The sequence below is a fragment of the Gopherus flavomarginatus genome, chromosome 5 (assembly GCF_025201925.1).
Source record: "Gopherus flavomarginatus isolate rGopFla2 chromosome 5, rGopFla2.mat.asm, whole genome shotgun sequence".
Taxonomy (NCBI): Eukaryota; Metazoa; Chordata; order Testudines; family Testudinidae; genus Gopherus; species Gopherus flavomarginatus.
In genome coordinates this window covers 60,367,968-60,393,313 of record NC_066621.1, presented here as the reverse complement: position 1 = coordinate 60,393,313, position 25,346 = coordinate 60,367,968, and the positions used below count along the sequence as shown (strand labels likewise).

The 25,346-nt window shown below is 40.9% G+C and overlaps 2 protein-coding genes and 1 long non-coding RNA gene across 8 annotated transcripts in view; 2 read left to right on the top strand and 1 right to left on the bottom strand.

The window, feature by feature from the left end:
* Nucleotides 1-25,346, bottom strand: part of LOC127052012 (uncharacterized) — a 584,770-nt gene that overhangs the window by 246,483 nt on the left and 312,941 nt on the right. The window lies entirely within an intron of this gene.
* Nucleotides 1-25,346, top strand: part of SBF2 (SET binding factor 2) — a 588,450-nt gene that overhangs the window by 296,617 nt on the left and 266,487 nt on the right. For all 6 annotated transcript variants that reach the window (XM_050954979.1, XM_050954981.1, XM_050954978.1 and 3 more), the window contains exons 5-6: nucleotides 1,378-1,488; nucleotides 14,395-14,500. In XM_050954979.1, the coding sequence (XP_050810936.1) occupies nucleotides 1,378-1,488; nucleotides 14,395-14,500 (217 nt within the window). The remainder of the gene's footprint in view (nucleotides 1-1,377; nucleotides 1,489-14,394; nucleotides 14,501-25,346) is intronic.
* Nucleotides 2,262-2,981, top strand: LOC127052039 (uncharacterized). The gene is made up of 2 exons (XR_007774673.1): nucleotides 2,262-2,345; nucleotides 2,814-2,981. It is a non-coding gene; the product is annotated as an uncharacterized LOC127052039 (long non-coding RNA).

Below are 25,346 nucleotides of genomic sequence, written 5' to 3'. Positions count from 1 at the left end.
GACAAGTAGTTTTGATTTAAAACATCTCCGCATTGGTTTGGGAATTTACCAGCACAAGTAGAATTAGACTGTACTAAATAAAAATCAATGTCTAGAAGACAGAATGCCCCTCTGGGTTAATGCAGTGCCCTTTTACTCACAGAGGGCCTAGTTTTAAATCTACATAGATCACAAAATCAAGTCTTACTGAGCTCAGCTAAAAGCTTAATGAAAAAAATCTTCATGACAAAACCACTTCTTTTAGGTAAAATTAATCTCAACTGATACAATTTGTTTAAGAATATTAAGAATTAATAAGTATCAAGGATTATAGTATATGAATTATCTTCCTACCTAGAAAGTGAGTGAATTAGTGACTCTTCCACATCAATTTAAGATACATAAAGATTCTAAGGAATCTGATTTCTTTCAGTTGGTATTGTGACTGACCTGAAGTAAACAGAAAACTTAAATTTTTATCAGGCCTCTTGTACTTTCAGGTGTTTAAAAAAATTATTATATTAACTGAAGCAAAAATAGTTTAGCCTAGTAATGCAGGAATAATTTATTTAATAGTAAGTTGCTGCCATAGTGTTGAAACTGTTTGTAACTGAATAACTTCTAACAAATCGATCCATTTTTCAGAATTTTCAATATTTTCGTCAGCTAAAAATAGAAGGCAGCCAAAGTGCTATTACTGAGCAGTGTAATTTACTATATCCCTTCGTTCTCTAAGACTTATTGGGAACCAATATTATATCATCTATTGCTAAACAAATAGCTTTATCAGTTTTGTCAAACTTACGATGAGAACCCTTAATCAAAATTGAAGAGATGCAAAATAAAGATACTAATGATAAAATGTCAGTGCTGTTTATTTTACAATAGTCTTTTTACTGAAATAACAAAAATACAAACTGTAAATAGAGAAGACATACAAATGTGGATCACTGATGCTCAGAACAATATTGGGATTATAGAGGTAAAATTTTGGGCATAAGTCCAAAATCAGATTCCATGAGCATGGATCCCTGCACTGACGTGAATTCCCAATGGTTTAGTGGTACTTTACATAAACATGGAGATTTATGGAAGGAGATCTCAGTGCTTGAGCAAGGGAACTCAGATTAAGCATTATATTTCTTTTTAAAATATGGATACACACACTCTGTAGAGTTTGTGAAGTCCAACAAGAATTCAGGGGGGTTGATATGACGTTTCTTCAACCGAGTGAATTCTTTTGCAGAAAATTACTTTTTCTCCTTTTGAAATGTACTTCACCATATTAAGATTGTCCTATGACATGTTTATTTTAAAGTTATTGTATATTTGTCAGCAATTATCACTGTTTGTCTTTACCACATAACAATTTTATATATTTATTATTCAACTTTTTAGGCTTGCCTTGGCTTGATCTACACTGTGCATGTGGACAGCCTGAATGTGTCCTTGGAGAGTCTCATTGCAAATCTCTGTTCATGCCTTGTCCCTGCGGCCGGAGGCTCTCAGGTAAGTGGAAAAAAGTATTTTTCCAGTTAATTTAATTTATGAAGAAAACAAAAAATAAATTCTTTAAATATTTTCATTGAAAAAAAGGATCATAGTTCAGCGGAGTGTTGTTCCTGTAGCCTGCCTTCTAAAGACAGAAAAAATTCCATTCCAGGTTAAGGTCAAAGGGTTAATTTTGTTACTGGATTTGCTTTTTACAAGGCATAGTAACAAATCAAGCAGTTTGTTATGAGTTCAACTTTTTTTTTAATACTATGTGTTCAAAAATAATTTTGTTTTATGCATTTTTTCTTGAGGGCTCTGTTACGTGCCCTCCTTTTTCATTCACTTTGTGTATGTGTGATGGTATAGTTCGAGATTCCATTGCCCCTTTAATACAATTGCTACTTCAGTGCTAATTGTTTCTGACTCTCATTTTTATGACATACAAACATGATTATGAAGTAACAATATATTTATTCAGATTTCTGAAATGCAACTGAAAGTGTCCAAAGTACTCCAGAAACTAAAAATTACAGAATAAGCAAAGGGGTGTCCATAAGTATATCTACCTCGTCCTCAGCAGTCTTAACAAAGAGAGGAAGAAGTTACTTTCAATACAGATGTTGTCCAAACTGCAGGAATGTAATATGTGGTGATTCTCTAACAACAATTATTTAATGAAGAAATAAATTATTTGATAGTCATTCTTACATGCAGTTAAAATAGGAATAGCATAGTATGCCAAGATAACGAGTGCCACCAATCTCTCTCTGTCAAAGCACAACGCTACAGAATTATCAAAGTTAACTGGGAGAATAAATAAATCTTCATGTGAATTGAACTACAAGTAACTCCTATGCTGATTAATGTAATTGGTGAGTAATATATTGTAGCTGGAAGTCAGGTTGCCATGAAGATTATAGATTCTTGATGACTGACATTCTCAGGCCTGGTTATCTACAGTATCTACTAACCGAAAAATCTCTAATCATTTTTATAGAAATGGGATCTGTACACTATAAGCTAAACAGAGTAATGGGTAGTCCATTTTTCTAGTTCTAGTTTCACCAAGGATAATTGGGAAGATTTTTTTCAGGGTTTTTGGACTTTTCTAAATGAAGAAAAATTGCAGTCTAACTATTTTAACTATTTTAGAGCTTCTTCAGGGCCTAAAATTCTCTTGATGTTATACTGATTTCCTATAGATTTAACATAACCTCATTCAGTAACATTTATTATATTGACTATAGTATCTGAAACTATTGACAAAATTACAAAAAGCTAACAAGCACTGAAAAGTCTGATTCAAATAATAAATCTCTTTGATCTATTTTTTTTTTTAGCAACACATCTTTAAGTGGGAAGTCAGAATTCATATGCATCATTGTGGAGAAGCTTACAGCTGATCCTGGCTGTACTGTTCCTGTTTCAGTTAGTGCTTTTGGTCCTTAACCTTCATCACACCAAAATCACTCTCACAAAATAAAATCTAGAAATTAAAAAAAAAAAAATCTTCAAATATTGATGTTACATTTCTCTAATATGCAGAAATGGCAAGCATTTTTTAACAGTGGAGAAGCTATAATCTACATATGTTTTCCTTGGGTGAGAATCCAGGTCTTTGTTCAGTAGCTTAAATAGTGAGACATCCCTGAAAATTAGATTATCAATTTCATATTGGAGTTTTATAAATTGAATTTAGAATGCACGTTCTGTACACTTTACCTCTCTGCTCTCCTATGGGCACTTAGTTTCCTTGAAGCAACCCTGGAGACTCCCAGCTCTTTCCTGTTTTAATTCCATGCTCCACTTTGTAGGCATCATCTATTAAATAGGAATTTCATAAGTCTGCCAGCGCCACTCCTTAATCAGATGAAAGGGTCGCTGTTGATGTAAGATGTTCCCTTCTCCTTTAATTCAAAACAGTAGAGATCTGCGCTTGCCCAGCATTCTCTCCTTTCTTGGTAGGGACAAGTGACTACACTAAGGAATTCTCACGGAGCCTAGGTTCTAACACGAGTACGCCTATGGCACAGGTGCCGAAGACGGCACACAAGCTGATTTTCAGTGGCATTCACGCTGCCTGGGTCCTGGCCACCAGTCCAGGGGGCTCTGCATTTTATTTTAATTTTAAGTGAAGGTTCTTAAACATTTTAAAAGCCTTATTTACTTTACATAAAACAATAGTTTAGTTATATATTATAGACTTATAGAAAGAGACCTTCTAAAAATGTTAAAATGTATTATTGGCACGTGAAACCTTAAATTAGAGTGAATAAATGAAGATTCGGCACACCACTTCTGAAAGGTTGCCAACCTCTGTTCTAACATGACAGTGCAGACAACTACCACTACCTAGGTTGCTGGAGCTAACCCATGAGAGTTTTTTTTATTATTGCAGTGGGAGAAAAAGGTTTGGGAGACTATTAGATACTTTCCTTAGTTTAAAGGGGAAAGGACATAAACTCAGTGTCTTTTTCTCATACCTGTTCACAGCCCTTTTAACATTGGCTCAAACAGAAAACTACAAACAATATCTGAGAGGATTTCCCCACCAGCACTGCCATACAGATTAATTTCTTTCCTCATGCCTAGAAACTCTTGTGCCTCCCTTTCAGATATACTAATGTAATGTGTTCTTCGACTTGTTCACACCTGTATTCTACTTAGGTGTGTACATGTTCAGCACAAGCAGAGCTGGAAAGCTTTTCCATGCAGTGCGCAGTGGGGCAGTGCACATGCCACATGCCTCCTTATGGCCCCTCCTCAGTCTATTTAAGGGTGCCAGCGCCCCGACTCTCCTCACTTTATTCTCAGCACCTGGGCCTGAGTCAGAGGTCTCCTTGTGGTGTATCTCATGGTTACTATGCAGCTGGAAATTTTTCCCATATGTGCTTTTGTTTTTAGCTTTCTGAAGTTAGTTGTAGTTTAGCAGTAGTAGCTAGCAATTAGCAATAGTTTAGATAGTTTTAGTAGATTAGGATAGAGTCTGAAGGTGTGCCATTACCAGTCTTCAAACATTGTTCCTAGTGTGGGTTAGATTTCCCAAACACTTATCCCCACACATGCTATTTCTTATGCCTCCGTGAGGGGCACATCAAAGAGAAGTGTGGTATTTGTCTTTCTTTTAAAAAGAAAATACAAATATCTAGAGATTTATGCCTCAGATAGCACCTTATGGAACAGATGAGGTAGCCTGTTTTGCCCAATCCTCCAGCCCCAGAGCTGGGCTCTGAGGTAACCACAGTCTCAGACAGGTTTCTGAACTCATTCTTCTCAACAGATGAGAAGAGGTTGGTCCTCCTCTAGAGAGTCACTATGAATAAGAACCCATAAAACAAACAAGAGACATTCCAAATCCAAAAAGGACTCCAGACTTCTCTGGGACTTGTCTGGAACGCAGTTTAGAGTCGGGCCTTCATCCTATCTCTCCCTGGTACAAAGATGAGATTGTATTGCTATTGTGCTGTTGCCTTGAGCACCATGGCAGGGTGTACATTGAGTTCAGTGCCAACAAACCAGTCGTTTTGGACCTATCAGTGCTGGGGAAGAGATAGCTCAGTGGTTTGAGCATTGGCCTGCTAAACCCAGGGTTGAGAGTTCAATCCTTGAGGGCGCCATCTGGGGATTTAGTTAGGGATTGGTACTGCTTTGAGCAGGGGGTTGGACTAGATGACCTCATGAGGTCCCTTCCAACCCTGATATTCTATGAATGCTACAGGCTTTTAAAGCAGTGTCTGACCTCCTTAGCTTTTCTGTCCCAATGGCACAAGGCTCTTTAATTGAAGATATACCTTCAGCCATTCTGGGATGGAATGGAATACAATGACTGTACCAGTACTGGTTTGTGATTCGGAGAGGCAGTAAAGATGTTCCCCTGATACCGACTTCAGTCTTGCTCTCTACCAGATTGGTATAATCTTTGACTTTGAAATCTGTGTCAATGGTTTATCATGCATCTCAAGTTTTGGCACCAAATTATTCATCTGCTATGACACTGGCACCACCTGAAAGGCCCCTTCCTTGCACCAAAATTTGAGAGGGGCCCTTTAACATATGGGGGTGCATCTAGGATTCCAACCACTGTAGCAACCTTGGTACTGATGTTGCTGAGTTCCCTCTGGACTGTTGACTCAATAGGATACCTGCTAGCCACTCCAGGCATGGCTTCTCCACTACCCTCTGTTTTTTTCCTCCAATTCTGACTCAGAATCATACTCCTCTTCCCCTTCCCCTTTCAGGTGAAAAGTGAAAAGAGCCTCTGACACGTTTGTGGAAGGTGAGCATCAGTACTAAGAGCAGAACCACCTTGGTACTGGGAACAGACTGCTTTGGCTGAGTCCATATTAGCCTCCAATTCCAATTAGCCACTGTATCTGTGAACCTATGGGCACTTCTGGGGAGTTCCTTGATTGTAGACCTGTTCCATAGGAAAGTCCCCACCCCTAAGCTATTCTGAAGTGCTGCTGGTTTCAGAGCAGAACTCATAGGCACCTTCTGCTGAGCCTCCACAACATCACCCTGAACCTGTGGCCCAGGTTTCAGTTGTGTCGCAGAAAGAGCCCATTCCTCCTGTACCATTGTCGTCGTCTTTGTCTGAGAACTCTGAAACCAGATGAATTTAAGTTTACCAGGACCTTTTAAGGAAGATGGCAGCAGCATTTGGCATTCAGGCTGAGTGTGTCCAAGAGAGTATGCATAACCTTCTGGCCGCCTTGCAATCATCAGCCCCTGGGAGGGTTGCTCTTCCAGTGAACAAAGCACTTTTGGCACCCACTAAAACCTTGTGAAATACGCTGGCTTCCACAACTCTACATACAGAAAAACACTACCATGTTTCCATGCATAGCTGTGAGTATTTCTATTCCCACTGTGATAGACCCAGGCCAGTTGGGAACAGCAGAGTAGTAGAAGGGAGATAATACTGGCCACTGGATAACCAGTTTTCTGTTCCCTGAGTGACCAGAGCAGGTGCTGCTCCAGGCTAATGAGAGCACCTGACTCCAATTAACCTGCTAAGAGTCAGGTTAGGCTGTTAAGCACCTGACTCTAATTAAGGCCCCTCTGATGCTATAAAAGGGCTCACTCCAGTCAGCCAAAGGGAGCCAGAGGAGAGGAAGTGCATGCAAGGAACTGGGAGCAAGAGGCATGCAAGAAGCTGAGAGTGAGTAGGCATACTGCTGAAGGACTGAGAAGTACAAGCGTTATCAGACATCAGGAGGAAGGTCCGGTGGTGAGGACAAAGAAGGTGTTGGGAGGAGGCCATGGGGAAGTAGACAAGGGAGTTGTAGCTGTTGCGCAGCTGTTCCAGGAGGCACTCTAGACAGCTACAGTCCACAGGGCCCTGGGCTGGAACCTGGAGTAGAGGACAGGCCCAGGTTCCCCCCTAACCTCCCAACTCCTGATCAAACACAGGAGGAATTGACCTGGACTGTGGCTTCTACCAGAGGGGAATGTCTCTGGGCAGTTTCCTGGCCCACCGGGTGAATCTGTAAGGCGAGCAAATCCACCAATAAGTAGAGAACCCAACAAGGTAGAGGAGGAACTTTGCCACAGTTGGTGTCAAGAGTGGGATTTGGTGTGCACAGCGCAGTGGAAGAAGGAGAGATATTAAAAAAAAAAAAAAAGGGAGAGGGGTTTTTTTTTTTTCCACCACAATGGATGATGTAGTACAGGCATTGATACAAGTTATGGCGGCCCAGCAGGAGCCTACCTGTGTCCAGGCAGCCGCCCAACAGGAAGCAGGGCGACTGCAGCAAAGGCTGCTCAAGACTGAGCTATGTTACAGGAACTGGTAAACCAGGTAAAGACCCTTACAAAGCTGAACTGCGGCCATGATGGGACATGGATCATACGGGACAGCCACTGGCTGCAGAAAATGACGCGGGAGGATGACGTAGAGGCATACCTTCTGGCCTTTGAGAGGACAGCCCTACGGGAGGCCTGGCCTCGAGATCAGTGGTCTGGCATCCTTGCCCCATTCCTGTGTGAGGAGGCCCAGAAGGCCTACCCTGATTTGCCTGAAGAGGCTGCAGCAGACTACCCCTAGATGAAAGCAGAGATCCTGGCCAGAACTGGGGTAACGACCGAAGGTATCATGGGCCCAGCGGTATCACGAGTGGAGGTACCAGGAAGACAAAACCCTGCGGTTCCAATTGTATGACCTCATCTATCTCGCACGAAAGTGGTTGTGAACGGAGTCTTGGAGTCCGGAAGAGATACTAGAGATTCTGGTCATCGACCAGTACATGAGGGGACTACTGCCAGACCTTTGGCCTGGGTAAGCCAGAACGAACCCTCCGCCTATGACGAGGTTGTCGCCCTGGTAGTGAGGCGAAGGACAGCAAGGGAGCTGACCCAACCAGTTAAGGAAGGCACCTCGGGTTAAACCAGCAGCACTAAGCCCTAAAGATCGGGTGACTGGGCTACCAGGAGGGCCTGGGTGGAAAAAGAGAAGGGCTGAAGGCCCACCAGAGACCACAAAGGGTCAGAGCACTGAGAGAGAAGAGAATCATGATATTAGACTGCGCAAACCAAGAGACCTGGGAACACCTAGAGCTCCATACAGATGTTATGCCTGCGGGGAGTGGGGACATATAGCTGCACAATGTCCAAATGCTGAGGAGCCTATGCAGTGGGCAGACCCATGCTCACTAACCCCACATATGTACACCAGACCAGTGAAACTAAATGCGGTAGAGACCATGGCACTGGTTGATTTGGGAAGTGCTATCATGCTTATCTCAGTGAAGCGTAGTCAGCTGCTGCAGGCTAAACGTACGGGGATAACAGGCGTCCATGGGACAGTTAATTACTACCCCACCATCCCAGTAAAATATCAAGATCCAAGGGAACACTACTGAGGTAGCAGCAGGTGTAGTCCCTAAACTCCCATACTCAGTGCTGATAGGGAGGGACTTCCCAGGGTTTGGAGACTTACTCCCAGTAGGGGGATTTGAGAAAGATGGAAACCCTGAAATTAGTGAGACATCCACAGCAGACTATCAACCCACAATCTTCTCTGAAATATCTCCTGATTTTTTCTCCACTCGCAGACAGGGTAGAAAGACGAAAAGGGAAAGGAGGGCAGCTAAGACCTTGGGAACCCGAAAACTGACCCAAAGCCAGAGGGTCGCTCTCATAGGTAGGCAGACCCGAGCAGCTGAAAAGGAGGCCGCCCAGGAGGGAGAAGCTCCCGAGTCTGACCCCCTACCCTAATGCCTCTGAACCAGTAGAGGTGACAGAGACGGGGCCCCTAGATCTCGGGCAGATTAGCCCTGGGAGAGGAAATTTTGGATGGGACCAGGCAGAAGACCCAAGGTATGACAACATCAGGAAGGAGGTGACCGAAATAGATGGATGGGGTCCCCGTGGAAGGGAAAACCCAGGGTCCAGGACCCTACTTCATAATGAAGAAGGATCCCTTATCTGGTGCACCAGTACAGGGGCAGAAGGTACAGCAGATCCTAGTAACTCAAAAACACCAGAACATTGTATTAAGTCTTGTCCATAGTCATTTGGGGGGGGGCATTTGGGGGTAGAGAAGACCCTGACATGGGTCCTACGATGGTTCTTCTGACCCGGAGTACATGAAGTGCGGCGGTACTGTGTATCCTGCCCAGAGTGTCAGCTGCACAGTCCCCGTCCCCACTTGAGGGCACCTTTAGTACTGCTTCCCATTACAGAGGTCCCCTTTGAGCGAATAGCGATGGACCTAGTGGGACCCCTGGAGAAGACAGCTCTGGGCTGCGAATATATACTTGTTGTTTTGGACTATGCTACTCGCTACCAAGAAGCTACTCACTACCCCCTGTGGAACACGGATGCTAAAACGATAGCCTAGGAGCTGGTGGGAATCTTGCCCAAGTGGGGCTACCGAAGGAGATATTAACAGACCAAGGAACCCCATTTATGTCGAAGCTAATGAAGGACCTCTGTACGCTGCTCCATATACATACCCTAAGAACTTCAGTCTGTCATCCGCAGACTGATGAGTTGGTAGAAAGTATTAACCAAACCCTCAAGGCTATGATAAAGAAGGTGTTAAGTCGGGATGGGAAAGACTGGGACACCCTCCTACCTTACCTTATGTTCGCTATCCAGTAGGTACCTCAGGCCTCAACTGGATTCTCCCCCTTTGAGCTGTTATATGAGCGCAACCCCCGAGGCATCCTAGACATAGCCAAGGAAATTTGGGAGGAGAAATCCAGTGAGGGGAAGAATATAATAGAGCATGTGCTACAGATGAGGGACCGGATAGCCTGGGTCACTCCCATAGTGAGGGAGTACCTAGAGGAGGCCCAGCAAACCCACTACAACCGTCAAGCCAAGGTTCGTCAGTTTCAGCCCGGGGACCGAGTAATTTCTCAAAGGTGTTATTCCTCTCTATCCCCCTATAAAGAATGCAGTTGCTATGTGAGACTTAAATACAGTGCTGGCAGCTCTTATGGGCCCCTGTCATAAACAGATAGTTAAGGGTTAATGTCTCTTTCACCTGAAGCACCTGACCAGAGGACCAATCAGGAAACCGGATTTTTTCAACTCTGGGTGGAGGGAAGTTTGTGTCTGAGTCTTTGTCTGTCTGCCTGCTTTCTCTGAGCTTTGGAGAAGTAGTTTCTACTTTCTAGTCTTCTGTTTCTAAGTGTAAGGACAAAGAGATCAGATAGTAAGTTATATGGTTTCTTTTCTTTGGTATTTGCATGAATATAAGTGCTGGAGTGCTTTGATTTGTATTCTTTTTAAATAAGGCTGTTTATTCAATATTCTTTTAAGCAATTGACCCTGTATTTCGTCACCTTAATACAGAGAGACCATTTGTATGTATTTTTCTTTCTTTTTATATAAAGCTTTCTTTTAAGACCTGTTGGAGTTTTTCTTTATTTCAGGGAAATTGAGTCTGTACTCACCAGGGAATTGGTGGGAGGAAGAAATCAGGGGGGAGATCTGTGTGTGTTGGATTTGCTAGCCTGATTTTGCATTCCCTCTGGGTGAAGAGGAAAGTACTTTTTGTTTCTAGGACTGGGAACAGAGAGGGGGAGTCACTCTGTGTAGTTTCACAGAGCTTGTGTCTGTGTATCTCTCCAGGAGCACCTGGAGGGGGGAAGGGAAAAAGGATTATTTCCCTTTGTTGTGAGACTCAAGGGATTTGGGTCTTGGGGTCCCCAGGGGGACCAGAGTGCCCCAAAACACTCTAATTTTTTGGGTGGTGGCAGCAAGTACCAGGTCCAAGCTGGTAACTAAGCTTGGAGGTTTTCATGCTAACCCCCATATTTTGGACGCTAAGGTCCAAATCTGGGACTAAGGTTATGATAGCCCCCCCATTTGAGCTGCTAGCTAATTGCTCTCTAGCTCAACTTCCTCAGAAAATAGCTTTTTTCATTGCAACAATGTGAGCCAGAAAAGTGGGAAAATTTCAGTATTGGATGGCAGGCCCTCCATTTACAGAGTTCTTTAAAGATAAGGTGACCTTAAGACCACATCCAAAGTTTTTGGCCAAAGTTGTATTATGGCTTTAATCTAGAACAGGTGATATACTTATCTGTATCTTTTCAGAAGCTGCAGTCCAGAAAGGATGAACAGTGTCTTCATACATTAGATGTGCGAAGAGCACTGGCATTCTGTTTAGATAGAATGAAGCCATTTCAAGCATCTCTCCTTGCCTTTTTGTTTCTTATCATGATAGAATGAAAGGTCAGGCAGTTTCAGTGAAGATTATCTCTAGATGAATTACAGCCTGCATTACAACAGCCTGCAGGGCAGCAAACCTTTCCCACACTGGAAAGACTCCTTGCTCATACCACAAGAGCACAAGCTATCTCTGTGGCCATCTTACAAGACATATCTATTCTGGGCATATATGCTGTTCCGTGGGCCTTTACTTGGCATCATGCTATCACAACTGCTTCCAGATCTGATGCGAACTTTAGAAAAATAATCTTGCTGTTTCTTTTCAAATAGACTTCAGGCCTCACCTCTTACCTGAACTGCTTGGAAGTCACTTGAGTGGAGTACAGATGTGAAGAAGAAAAAATTATTACTTACCTATTCTGTAACTATTGTTCTTCAGGATGTAGTTTATGCATGTATTTCTTGACTCCCTTTCTGTCCCCTTTGCACTGGAGTCTTGAGCCATTGTGACAGACCCAGGCCAGTGGGGTGCAGGAGTCTAGTAGAGGGCAAATATACTGGTCACTGGGTGAGTAGTTTTCTGTTCCCTGAGTGATCAGAGCAGGGTCTGCACTAGAGTAGTCAGGAACTTGCTAGAACCAATTAAGGCAGACAGGCTGATTAGAACACCTGCAGCCAATCAAGGCAGGCGAATCAGGGCACCTGGGTTTTAAAAGGAGCTCTCTCCAGTCAGATGGGGAGGAGCCAGAGGAGAGGAAGTGCATGTGAGGAGCTGGGAGCAAGAGACACAAGGAGCTGAGACTGAGAGGGTGTGCAGCTGGAGGACTAAGGAGTACAAGCGTTATCAGACACCAGGAGGAAGGTGCTGTGGTGAGGATAAAGAAGGTGTTTGGAGGAGGCCTTGGGGAAGTAGCCCAGGGAGTTGTAGCTGTCACACAGCTGTTACAAGAGGCACTATAGACAGCTGCAAATCCATAGGGCCCTGGGCTGGAACCTGGAGTAGAGGGCGGGCCCGGGTTCCCCCCAAACCTCCCAACTCCTGATTAGACACAGGAGGAGTTGATCCAGACTATGGGGGAGATCACTGAGGTGAGCAAATCTGCCAATAAACGCAGGACCCACCAAGGTAGAGGAGGAACTTTGTCACACCATATATTCTGGTACAAAAGAACTCTGGAAGGCTGAGGTGGTGCAGTCCTTAAATAGCCTTATAAGGGGCTACAAGGAAGTGTGCGGCGCATGTGACGCCCTGACAGGTACTGCTATGGAAACCCTTTGGCTCCAGGTCACAGGAGCGCGCATGCACACCTGAGTGGAATACACATATGAACCACACTTAGAAGAACAGTTACAGAATAGGTAAGTAACCATTTGTTCTCTTCTTCAGATAGGTAAAATGACAATCTCTTTGAAGTAAAAATATCAAATTAGAAAGCAGCAGAAATATAATTAGGTTCACACTGTAAATTCTCAGGAAATTATCCACCATAGGAATTCTCCTCTTGATTTTATGTACAATAATATGGTTCAACCAGACTTTTGGATTTACTGTAGAGTTCTCTAATATTTTTAAACACAAGTACAAAACAAGAATTCAGGTGTGTATGGTTGACTTTCCACCAGTTTGCTTTGAAGAAAATCAAATATCTTTCCCACCATCTACAATCTCACTAAACTTTATTGTAGGGCTATTGAAGTCTCTAGAAAAGTGGACTTAGCTAGCTCTACAACAGATTTTAACTCTTGTATTATTAGATTTAACAAAGTAGCATTGCACCTCAGATGTAAATTAAAAAGCCAACTAGGTTAACATAATATGAATTTTGTATCAGAGCTGGTGATATGAATCTTTGAAATGGTATGTTATGAATGCAGTCTGTCTTTAGTTAGGAAAATGAAAGCTACCAGTAAGTGAAAGCTGTGCTAAGCTTTCGAGGACAGAATTATGTCTTTACTCCACTTTGCCATATTTATTTTTCTAGGCTTTAAATATTGTAGACAGGAAAATAGGTAGAATTCCAGCAATAAATTACTTTGCATACCAACAGAATAATTGTTACAAATTTTAACAGAACAGCAGATAATGTATTTCAGATGTATTTTATCTGGGATCTGATATAAACAGCTTGATATTGTAAGGTCTATTATTATGACTTCTGACTAAAATTAACATTTCAGAAGTTCAGGTGTAAGCATTGCTGTATCAGTTGAACTTTGAATGACACTCATGACTGTGATTTTTTTCTGTAGAAAGGATGTTGGGCATAAGCTGAGCCTTATTGTGGCACCAATTTTTGTTGCACAGTGGTTGTGCACATGAAAATTGCAGAGAAGATGAATGATATGAATGAAAAATTATTACTGTGATTAGTAGAGTCATTAAGATTAGCGAGGTCATCTTTTTCTAATTTTTTCTTATTTAAACTACTGAAGAAAATTAATCACAGTTTTAAAACACACTTGTAAATAAAATATTTGGTAGCAGACCTTAAACTGTTTCTGTAACAGATGATGATAAAGTAGTCTGCTATTATAGCCTTCCTTATTTTATAATTTCCACAAACTTCATGACCTGGTAATCCCAGTCTCAAAGTTATTTCACTTCTTTGTTATTAACCTAACATCTTATTCTGTCGTCAGTGCTTTTTTTTAACCATTTTTACTCTGTTCTTTGCAGTTCTTTAATGTTTTTCATGGTGTTGCATATCTTCATGGAAACCAATTAATAACTATTTGAACAATTCAATTCAGATGTTTCTTGAGGGAGGAAGTTGTCACATTCAAACTATCATCCATTGCCCTTATTTTACTTCTCCATCTTTTCCAGACATCTTTTTGTTAAATGATGTACCAAAACTATTTTTTAATAAAATGAAAAGTGTATTAACATGAAAAATGTGAGGATTTCTTTTAGTTTAAATAATGCTGAAAGAATTACATCCAGGGGATACAGTTAGTTATAATTGTTAATAATCATCACCATCCTTGAATGAAGAGATTAATGCTGGTCAGATGCTAGTATTGTTGAGTGGTACTTCTTCTGGAGATGGTTCGGTCGTAACTGCTGTCCCATTAAAGTCACTGCTAACTTTTGCGGAGGACACTGATTTCCAACATAAATTTAAACTTCAGTGTGTAATAGAAATAATAATGTCTTTGAGATTGAAATAGGTAAATAACAATATAACATTTTATACTGTGTGCTTGGTCTGAATAAGAGATTAAATATATATAGCAAATATGTAAAACTCTGTACAAATCAGATTAAAGTATGTATTGAAATATCTCTATCTACAGAAATTGTTTTCATTGGGAGCAGGAGATAGACAACTGATACAAACCCCTTTACATGATAGCCTTCCTGTTACCAGTACCAGTGTGGCTCTTCTTTTTCAGCAATTGGGTAAGTCTGTTCTTAGTTTCTTATGGTGTTTTACAAAATGTTATAGAATGAGATATTCTCATTTAATTTAGTTGAGTTAGGTCAGGGATCAAAAAAGCCTGCATTAATGCTATGATAGTGATTATTTGTTTTGAGTGAAGTAGCTATAATGCTTTTGTTATGTTTATATCTGACTTAGGGTGACCAGATGGCAAGTGTGAAAAATCAGTGTCGGGGGGGGGGGGGGGGGGGGGGTAATAGGCGACTATATAAGACAAAGGCCCAAATATCAGGACCGTCTCTAAAAATTGAGACATCTGGTCACTCTAATCTGACCATATAAACTTCATTTCTCCACATCCTATTCTTGTATCAGAGGGGTAGCCGTGTTAGGCTGGATCTGTAAAAGCAGCAAAGAATCCTGTGGTACCTTATAGACTAACAAACTTTTGGAGCATGAGCTTTCTTGGATGAATACCCACTTCGTCAGATGCATCTGACGAAGTGGATATTCACCCACGAAAGCTCATGCTCCAAAACGTCTGTTAGTCTATAAGGTGCCACAGGATTTTTTGCTGCTATCCCATTCTTGGAATTTTTCTCTGGCATTATTCAATACTTGCAAGCCTGTTGTAGATAGAGTTAAACCTGGCTGTGTTTCATTACACCTGCATCATATAAAGAATTTCCTCCCTGGCCACCATAGCAGCCCTCTACATATCCAAGGAGGATAATTTTGAAACTAGTATAACTTAAAATCACACATCGTACTCCCATCAAAAAGTTTAGTGGACTCCATAGTACTTGCTGCTAATATCTCTCTAACTTATTACAATAGTAATTGCAAAGAACCGCTGGCCCATTCTCTTTATTTTGGTTCCAAATTGAATGATGAAGACCACTGCATCTTTAACTATAATCCCACTTCACCCAGTAGACCACTCCTGACTCTGACCATTTAGCTTCCCCTGTCTTCGTTACTGAAATATGAACCGCAAAACTCCTACCTAAATTTGGTGTGGGTTTGGGAGCTGGAAGGAATCAGTAAATTCTGCTCTCTAAATTTCTGAGCCTCTGGGCAAGTATTCAACAATAAAAGGGCCTAGGGATACATGTGGGGAGTGAGGCAACAGCATAAACGTAGAATGAAAATAGAAAGATTTTTACTGAGGAGGAGGAAGAAAAGCCTGTGAATTTGGGCAAATCAGCCTGAGACACTTGCCCCCTTTGGGATATACCACTGAGAAGGAAAAATATGTGTAGGGATAATCAAAGTGAGAGCTTTAAGGGAAATCCACTTGTACGAAAAGCGTTAACTACTAACCCTGAAAAAAAAAATACACTACAAGATTCTGTATCTATCTAGTACTCAACTCCATTAAAATGTGTTGATTAATACTAACAAACTGAAGACACTGGGTTCTGTTCTATTCTATTATTTGTGAAGGAAGAATGTTCCATTTCACAGTTTGATTAGCATTCTGCCTCATATGTAGGTGCAGATTAAGAATTGGGACAACTGCAGAATTATGCATGAGATTTTGTTGCTGCACTTTCAACTCGAGATTGTTCTCACCTTATACATCAATATGTGAAAAAAATGCTTTCCATTCCCATTAATTGTCCTGAGATATTTGATAATAAAGTTCAGTGCTTTGGTTGGGGTATGGCTGATAAGAATAATAGCCCTTGATATTCTAAGGATAGTGATAATAGACAAATTAGTGTACGCTAAAGAATTGTAAGCAGATCCTTTGTAATGGGAACCAAATTTACAGAAAATATTGAATTTACTCTGTCATAGCGGATTCGCCGTTCTGCTTCTGTTACAGATTGTTTTCAAATGTTAAAATAAACCTTACTTATTCAGGAATGAAAAACTGGAATAATATGACACATGTTCTCAGCCAGCATGAATGCTTCCCAAGCCACAGAAAATGCATGTAAGTGGTTGGAGTTGGAAAACTAGCTATGCTCAGATCACAGCATTGTCAAAGAGAACCAAAAATGACTATTGTATGAAGCCATATTCTAAAGTGTTTGGCAAGACTCTTTGCAATGGTTCAGTTTTGCTGAATGAAACCTCTTTTATAATGCTTCTCTGGATAAATTATTGCAGCAAAACAAGCTTGGCAACTTTCTTCACCTAGTTCATCGAACTTCACACATGACCTTGTAATTTAAGAGCACAGGAAATACACTAGTTATTATGAAATTTCAGACAATTATGCCGGGTAAAACATTCAGAAGGAATGTATAGCTCTTATGTCACAGAAAGTCAAATATAAAATATTGGCACTGATACATATATTTCTACCTGCTGTTCAATGATATTAAATTTTATCCCTTTCCTGCAGAAGGAGTAATTGTTAACTACAATTTGTTGACACTGGAGTGCTGGTCTAAATTCCAAACCGTATTCTGGATGACCTGTATATCACGGACATCACTCATTACTGATGTGATTGGGTAGTTCTGTCAGCTTTGAATCCCTTTAAGATGACTATGGGCAGTGTTCAGGCAATGGGTCAAATGTACTACAGCAAAATAAATATGCCACTCTTAAGTTTCCAATAAGGGGTGTAACAAGGTGTGGTGTATGTAAAGAAACAACAGCATTCACATATAAGCATGACAGTTTATCACCTCAGCATCCAAAGACAAGGTATTGTATAGAATGTTACAGTGACTCAGTTCTGAACAAACGCAGGGTGGTATGCATTGATCAGATGGGCCATTTGAAGTTTCACTGTAATATCTGTGGACTTAGAAGTGGTGGAAAGGAAGACTGGTTACAGAAATGCAGAGATCTTGGACCTGTAATGTCTCAGGATGATTCCCCTAACATTGACTGAGACTGTTGAAAAACTGACTGGATTTGCTTTAATCTCCACTGAAAATTGCATATCTGATAAATTTGACTATAGCAAGGTCATCAAGAACTTCAGGCCAAATTCTTACTCTGTTTTTGTGAATAAGTGGGAGCAAAATGTTGTGGATATGGGCATACTCCTATGAAAACCCCTAGGCACAGTACACGGTGCAGGGATGAGCCTGAAGAGTTTGTCCACTCTGAATTGTAGTCCCCTACTCACCCTCAACCTATTCCTTTCTTCAGATCCATAGAGAGTCTCAGTTTAAATTACTGTTACTCAAGTTACTGTTGAGTGATCCCCAGGTGTGAGGGCAGAGACACCGCAGATGTGTGGCACTCCTGCCAGGGGACCCTATTGGCACAGGGGCACCCTGTTGCCATAGAGGGTGCAGAGAGCATGATGGGATGCAGAATGCCACCAGCAGCTTCCCAACATTTCTCTAGTTTGCCAGTTCCACGTGGAGAACCTTACCCATTAGATAGCAATCAGTTGGAAATACAAGCTGAAGAACTTGGAGTCCCTTGCACAAGAAGAGCCCCTATAAAGAAAAATTTGGCCTTTTGCCAGCAGGAAAAGTAAAAAAGAGAATTTCTTATAACTTCTCAGAAGTTACAATATTTCAGTTCTTCTTGGAAGAACGAGTTGAAACTTTTGTCACAGCTAGAGACATCTCTTTTTTATACTGAAATATTATCACACCTAGATAGAGCCAGAAGGTTTGGAAGTGTGAAACAGTAACAAATAGTACTAAAAAGAAAAATCTCTTTTTTTAAATATTAAAAACCCCTCATTTCTGATATAATTTATTTTGGCAAAGGTTTGGGGGTAGATTCTTATTTTATCTCTAGTTTAAAATCTCAAGTTATGTATAGAGTATAAAGTAGTGTGCTTGTAGTGCCATGGTCCAAATTTAAAATTCATCATTTTCCAACAAGTTACCACACAATGGCACCTGTGATTACTACCATTTTCCATGATAATTGATCTATGGTAACTGTTGTAACATTTACTGTCCACTTATAAAGCATAGTATACTGTCCAGTATAAAGCATAGTATAGCAAGGCTGTTTACTTGTACGTGAGATATTGATATTATATAAGCCACAATAAATAATATATTCAGAGATATTAATGATGGAAAAAATCTGCAAGATTATTCCTACAGAATTTCTAATACTTTGTGCAGTCTAATTTTAAAAGTCCCATTCAATACGTAGTTTCCATCTCTTGCTCTTCCTTTCCATTCTTAGGCCTGGTCTACACTGGAGAGGGGGCTCGATCTAAGTTGCGCAACTTCAGCTACGTGAATAGCGTAGCTGAAGTTGACGTATTTAGATCTATTTATCGCAGTGTCTTCACTGCGATAAGTTGATGGCTGATGCTTTCACCTCGACTCTGCCTGCACTTCTCGCCCTAGTGGAGTACTGGAGTCCACAGGAGAGTGCTTGGCGGTCAATTTATCGCATCTAGACTAAACATAAAATCAACCCCTGCTGGATCGATTGCTGCCCGTCGATCCAGCGGGTAATGTAGACAAACCCTTAGGTGTTACTGAGGACAGAGTGCTGTCTTTTTAAGAGCGCTGCTCCTACTGTTACCTACTGTAGGGTGAGAGGGGAAGTAGACAATGAGGCAGAAGGTTGAAGAAGCTGCAGGTAGATTCCCTAGCAGTGGCTGCAGCTCTGTGGAAGAAAAGTTCACTTTTTCCTCCCCTCCTGTCTCAGCCCAACACCCTTTTCCCAAAGCACAATGATATCCACCCTGTCTCTGTATAATCAACAAGGAGTCTGGTGGCACCTTAAAGACTAACAGATTTATTTGGGCATAAGCTTTTCTCAGTAAAAAACCTCACTCATGAAAGCTTACGCCCAAATAAATCTGTTAGTCTTTAAGGTGCCACTGGACTCCTTGTTGTTTTTGTGGATACAGACTAACACAGCTACCCCCCCGATACCTATCTCTGTATGTTACTCTGGCGCTCAGCTGAGGCCTCTCCCAATTCGCTGGTCTCTAAGCATCAGAAGGGTTGTGGTGGGAGATGGTTATAGTTTACATCATGTGAAGATGCACATTTTTTCTATATTTCTGAGATCATGTGACATATTACTTTTTCTAAAATGAGGTAAACTTGTCCATTCAAATGTGGGTTGTGTCTCTCATCGTAAGAACTCTTATCTTCTTTTTATGGCCAAGGGAAAGATCCATATTTCTGATGCCATTTTTACAATAATAATCTGTTTATACTAACATTAACTTTCAGTTTTTGATTATTTTTAATAAAACCCAGATGTTAATATGATAGCTATGTCTGTGTATTCACAATGAATATGAATGATAAAAGAGCACTGGAAAAAATTAAACATTTCCATAAATTCTCTCCTTCATCCTCCCTTATGCAGTCTGATAAAGAGTGCCACTATTTTTCTAAGCTGAAATCTAATCCTCTCCTTGAGTACATAGTTGAGCTTGGCTGAAGACTTTTGTGCAGCTGTTAACAGTGCTCATAGAATGGCCTGTTCCAGTCCTATGCCCTTAGCAGAGGCATACAGTATTTCTTCCTCTCCCACCCTGGGGACAAGTAATATTGTTCAAGTAGTCCAGTCTCCAGTGTGGTGTTCAGTTATTTCTAGGGCTGTCAAGCGATTAAAAAAATGAATCACAATTAATCATGCGATTAAAAAATCGCAATTAATCATGCTGTTAATAAGAGAATACCATTTATTCAAATATTTTTGGATGTTTTCTACATTGTCAAATATATTGATTTCAGTTACAAAACAGAATTAAAAGTGTACTGTGCTCACTTTATATTTATTTTTGATTACAAGTATTTGCACTGTAAAAAATCAAAAGAAATAGTATTTTTTAATTCACCTAATACAAGTACTGTAGTGCAACCTCTTTATCATGAAAGTTCAATGTACAAATGTAGAATTATGTACAAAAATAACTGCATTCAAAAATATAACAATATAAAACTTTAGCACTTACAAGTCCACTCAGTCCTAATTCTTGTTCAGCTAATCACTCAGACAAACAAGCTCTCTGATATAGTATTTGTGATGCCATACAACCTTACCCTGAATTAAACAAAAAGTAGACAGAGTGCCTAGAAAAAAAAAAGAATACTTCAGAAAACATGCCTTCTCCAAAAAAAACAACTCTTTTTTTTTAAAAAAAAGAAGGCATAAATGGTCAATGGTGTAGTTGGTGGTGATAGCCTTTTGTTTGTCATACTATTTTCTTGAATGACTGGTCTTGGATTTTCAGACTAAATAGCCTGTATTTAAGCCTTTTGTTTTTCTTTGTATATGTAATAGATCATGACATGCCAGTGTTTGTTGAATTTATAAGTACTTATGTAGAGGAGGCAGTATGAGTATGTTGACCATTCTTTCTGAACCACAAGAATATATTAGTCTAAGCAAAAGAATGTCTTGCTGTTAATACACAGTGGACCTGTGACAAATTCAAAACTAATGACGTTGTTTGAAATCTCTCCCAGTGTAACAATTTAGTAGTCTAGAGGGCTCTGTATGAGGCCCCCCTCTCTATTAAGCCCTGAGTTTAAGTGGTTTGCAGAGTTTCATTTATACCCCTTATTCACTTGGGCAATTTTCATTTGTAAAGTGAAATAGACAAAATTGACGTCTTCTATTAAAATCTATAAGAAACATTTGTCAGTCCATAGAAAGAAATTCATTCTAATAAAAAGAGAAGGCTGAAGAAAGAATTACTATTAATGCAGGCTGACTTGTAGGCATTGAAGAATGAAATCCCAACAGAAAATACCATAAGGCTTTTACATGTAGTTGTTGGTCGTGTCGTATGTCAGTTTTACTTTTTTTAACCAATCTTTATTAGGAAGCTTCTGACATTAACAGATTGCCCCAAAGTTATCTTCAGACATACTGAACCAGAATCTCTGGGGAAATGCAACAGCTTTTCATCTTACTGCCAGCAGATTCAAGTTCTAGAGCAGAATATCTGAGCTGCAGGGAGATCCTCCAGCAGTGCAGAGATCCACAGAGCCTCCTGTACAGCCACACTGTGATTTTGGTCCCTTAGCAAAGGCATAGGTCAAAGCGGTCATCAGTAGTCAGCCTAACATATGCTGCAGAATCATCCCTATGCACAGCAACCCTTGTTTTGGGGAGAGTACCAAGGTAAGCTTTTTATGTCTGCACTAAAGGCAGTTCAAATGAATCCCAGGATCTGGTCCTTGAGTGAAACTCTTCACCTCCTTTATTAGAATATCAATAAAGGCAAGTTTGCTTGTGTTTGGTTCCTGAAATATTCACTTATATATTTCACTGACTTCAGAGCACTTTGATGGATTCTTATATTTCCGTGTTCACCATTAAGTAAACACAAGTAGGTGCTCTAGTTATTGAACCTTTCACAGTCTTGGAAGCACTGAGAATGACCACTCCTGATGTACTTTTCTATATCTAAACAAGTCTAAAGCATGTTATTACAGACCTTTATCAAATAAATGATATGTATTTTAATTTTTTATTTACATCTTTTACTTATTTACATCCTGTCTCCAGTGAATTGCTATCCTGTTTATTTGTGTAATCTTCTGCAACAGCTTATTTACAAGCATTTTTAGAGAGGATGAAATCCTACAACTGTTACTAAAGAGATTCATGTTATCATCTTGAAGAAATGAGTACATTACACTCAGTTTTTCCTTAGAAGACTCCATTCTCTCTCATCATAGCACTGATTGTTTGGTCTGTATTACTGACAGATTATTATTATTATCACTAATATCACTGGTGTATATGTTAAGCCAAACCTTGCCTGTCCCTCAAACTGAACAATAATGTTTTAGAAGTTTCAGGAAAATCAGGAAGCTTTTCCCTATAAGAAGTGGCTCTGCACTCCTCCAGGAAAGAGTTTCTTACTTGCCTTCCATCTGGATTGCGTCCTGTTCTGGTGACAGCCGCCTTCTACCTTGCAAGGGAGAGTCCGTTCCAGGGGATGTCAGGGTGGCCATCTTATACCCTTTAAAGCAACACGAAGCTGTCCCTTTCCTTAGCTCCTACTAGTCTACCTTTTAAAAACTTTAAAGTACTCTAGGGCAGAATTGGCAACCCAAAGTACCTCATGAGACTGTATATTCCCTCTCGGGGCTAGGTCCACGGATTCTCAGTGTGGATCATCACCTGTCTGTATCTCTAGGGGTAAGAATTAAAGTTTAGTGGACAACTGATGAGGGACTAGTTACCATCTTTAGAAGCACCTCCATAGTTTGTTCTGCCTCCTATAGCTAATGGCACGGTGATGAAATGCAGCACCTAGTGTGAGAGAGAACTTTTGAAGAGCTGGTTTGTCTCCTTCCTGGAGTTACCTCAGTGGGAAGTCCCATCCACTCCAACACACACACACTCACACTCACTACTCCGATAACAGGCTGGGAGGATGGCAGAGAAGGGTCCAAAGAAGAGGAGACCAAGATTGTGTGCTGCTGTATCCCCCAGCCACAGAGTGCAGAGGAAGCAGTTTGTGCCTTGTGCACTCCAGTATCCTCATATGACTGGGTTGGAAAGGATTTGCTTTGGCCGCCTTCTCCAACCCAAGAGCCAGCTCCACTAGAGTTCCCCACCAACGAGGGAGAGTTTGACATCCAGACTGTTGGTGCCTGGAAGGACAGCAGGAAAAATGAAAAGAGCTGTTTTGGCTTCTGGAGGAGGTTTCATCAAAGGAGAGTTACTTGTTGCAGGGAAACTATAAGCAAGATCAGATAAAACCACTACAGATGGCGCAAGGAGCTGTGAATTCCAGCACTAGAAACTCTGCTTGACTGCAATCAGGAGAGGTGCGATGAGCAACACCTTGTGGGGCAGCTATTACGTTTCAAAGATCAAGGATCTCTTTCAACATTGGATAGATAGGTCTTGGATGCAGTTTGACAAGGTTACCTCACAGAATTTTCAAAGATTCTGAATCATCATTTTCTCCCTTCTCCACTATTCTCAAATCCCCAAACTATGCAAAATTTGCAGAAGGCCATGGATCATCTTTTGAGAATCGGCATGATGGAAAGAGTTCTTGAGGTGGAGATGTTTTCCAGCCACTATTCAGCCTTGTTTCTGGTACCCAGGAGATTCAAGGAGGACAAAGCAGAATTGGAAGTAAAACACTTGAACAAGTTCATATGGAGGATATTGTTCAAGATGGAGACCTTGAAATCCACAGCAGTGGCCATCTGCCAGGGGGGGATTACTTTACATCATTGGACTTGAAGGAGGCCTACTTTCATTTGCCAGTTCACCAGGAACACAGGTGATTTCTGGAATTTACTCATGGGACTGATAATTTGCAATATAAAGTGCTGCTTTTGGGGCTGTTACCTGCGCCTCAAGTGTTCACAAAAGTCCAGAGAGTTTCTAGGGAGGGATGGAGATGGGGGAAACACAGAGGTATGTCATAACAACAGATGGAAGTCTGGCAGTATGGGGAGTGTTCTCTAAGAAGTTGGTGACTCAAGGGGTATGGTCCCTCTCTGAGCGAAAGAAAATCATAATTTTTTCTAGAAGTGCGGGCATTTAAATATTGTCTTCAACAACTGGCCTCCACATTGCTGAATGGTAAAATCCTTATAACAATGGACCACATGTCAGCAATAGTGTATGTAAATCATCAGGGAGGTACAAGTTCAAAGGATATATAGAAGGAAGCAATATCACTGATGCAGTAGGCAGAGCCACATCTACAGTCTCTCAGGGTCTTGCATATCAAAGGCACAAGCAGTATGAAGGCTGACTAGTTGAGCAGAAGGAAAATTGATCAGGCAGAGTAGAGTCTTCACAATGAATCCTTTTGATCATCAAAATTTTTGGAAAGCTGATTCTGGATGTTTTTGCATCCAAGGCAAAGCATAATGCTTGCCAATACTTTGCAAAGAGCAGCGAGCCAGAAGCAGTAGGCATAGATGCCCTGTCACTCAAGTGGCCAAAGGAATTACTTGATACCTTTCCTTCAGTGTCTGTGATCACTAGGGTAATACAGGAGATCAGGAAGGACGAAGTTAAAGTGATCTTAGAAGTCTCCTATTGACCCAGAAGGCCTTGCTTTCCCAATCTTGTGAACATGTCAGTGGAGTCACCATTTTTCCTGAATCCAGAGCAGATTTGTTATCCCAAGGACCAGTTCTTCACCAAGATCCAAGCAAGTTATATCTAGCAACTTGACATTTGAAAGGAAATTTCTAAGAATGAAAGGATCATGTTGAAACTTTGTTGACACCTAGGATAAAATTGACAAACAGATCTTTTTTGCAGAGGAAGAAGTATGTAACACTGTGTAGCCAAAATGTCTCATGTTCTGGAATTTTTAGAAGATGATTTTTATTTCAGTTTGCAGGCTCATACCTGGAAAGTGAATGTTTCTGCACTTTCAGCAGTTTTGAGTATATCCAGCAAGTCATCTGTTTCCCACCATCAGGACATGTCACTTGATTAGAACAGTTCAGCTATTGCATCCTCTTAAGGTGTGTAGGGCTCCGTCATGGGGATTGGACATTGAGCTTAATGCAGGTGCCCTTGAACCTATGAAATTAGCTTCATTGTACTACTCGAGTGTGAGAATGACCTTTTTGATTGCAAAAAGGGTGTCTGAATTGTGAGGTGTAAAGAAAAAGGTTATCAATCATACAGTGGGTGCAAGAACTAACTCAGTATGAACAGTGGCAATGCCATGGACTGAGAAAGAGCAGGTCCCTTACAATGAAATCTGTGAAGCTGCAACTTGGTCATCCCTGTGTACATTTACTGAGTTTTACAAAATACTCACTCTTCATCCGATGCAGCCTGTGGCAGGTGGGTCCTGCGAGCTGTGGTGGTTCCTTAGAGTAGAGGAATCCTTTCTCTCATTGCATTATTTTGTACCCTCTCTAGGAACTTTTTCACTGATAAGAAAATCCCACTTTGAGGATTTGTGGACCAAATACTGTGCTACAATAGAGAATGTGTGGGTGTCCC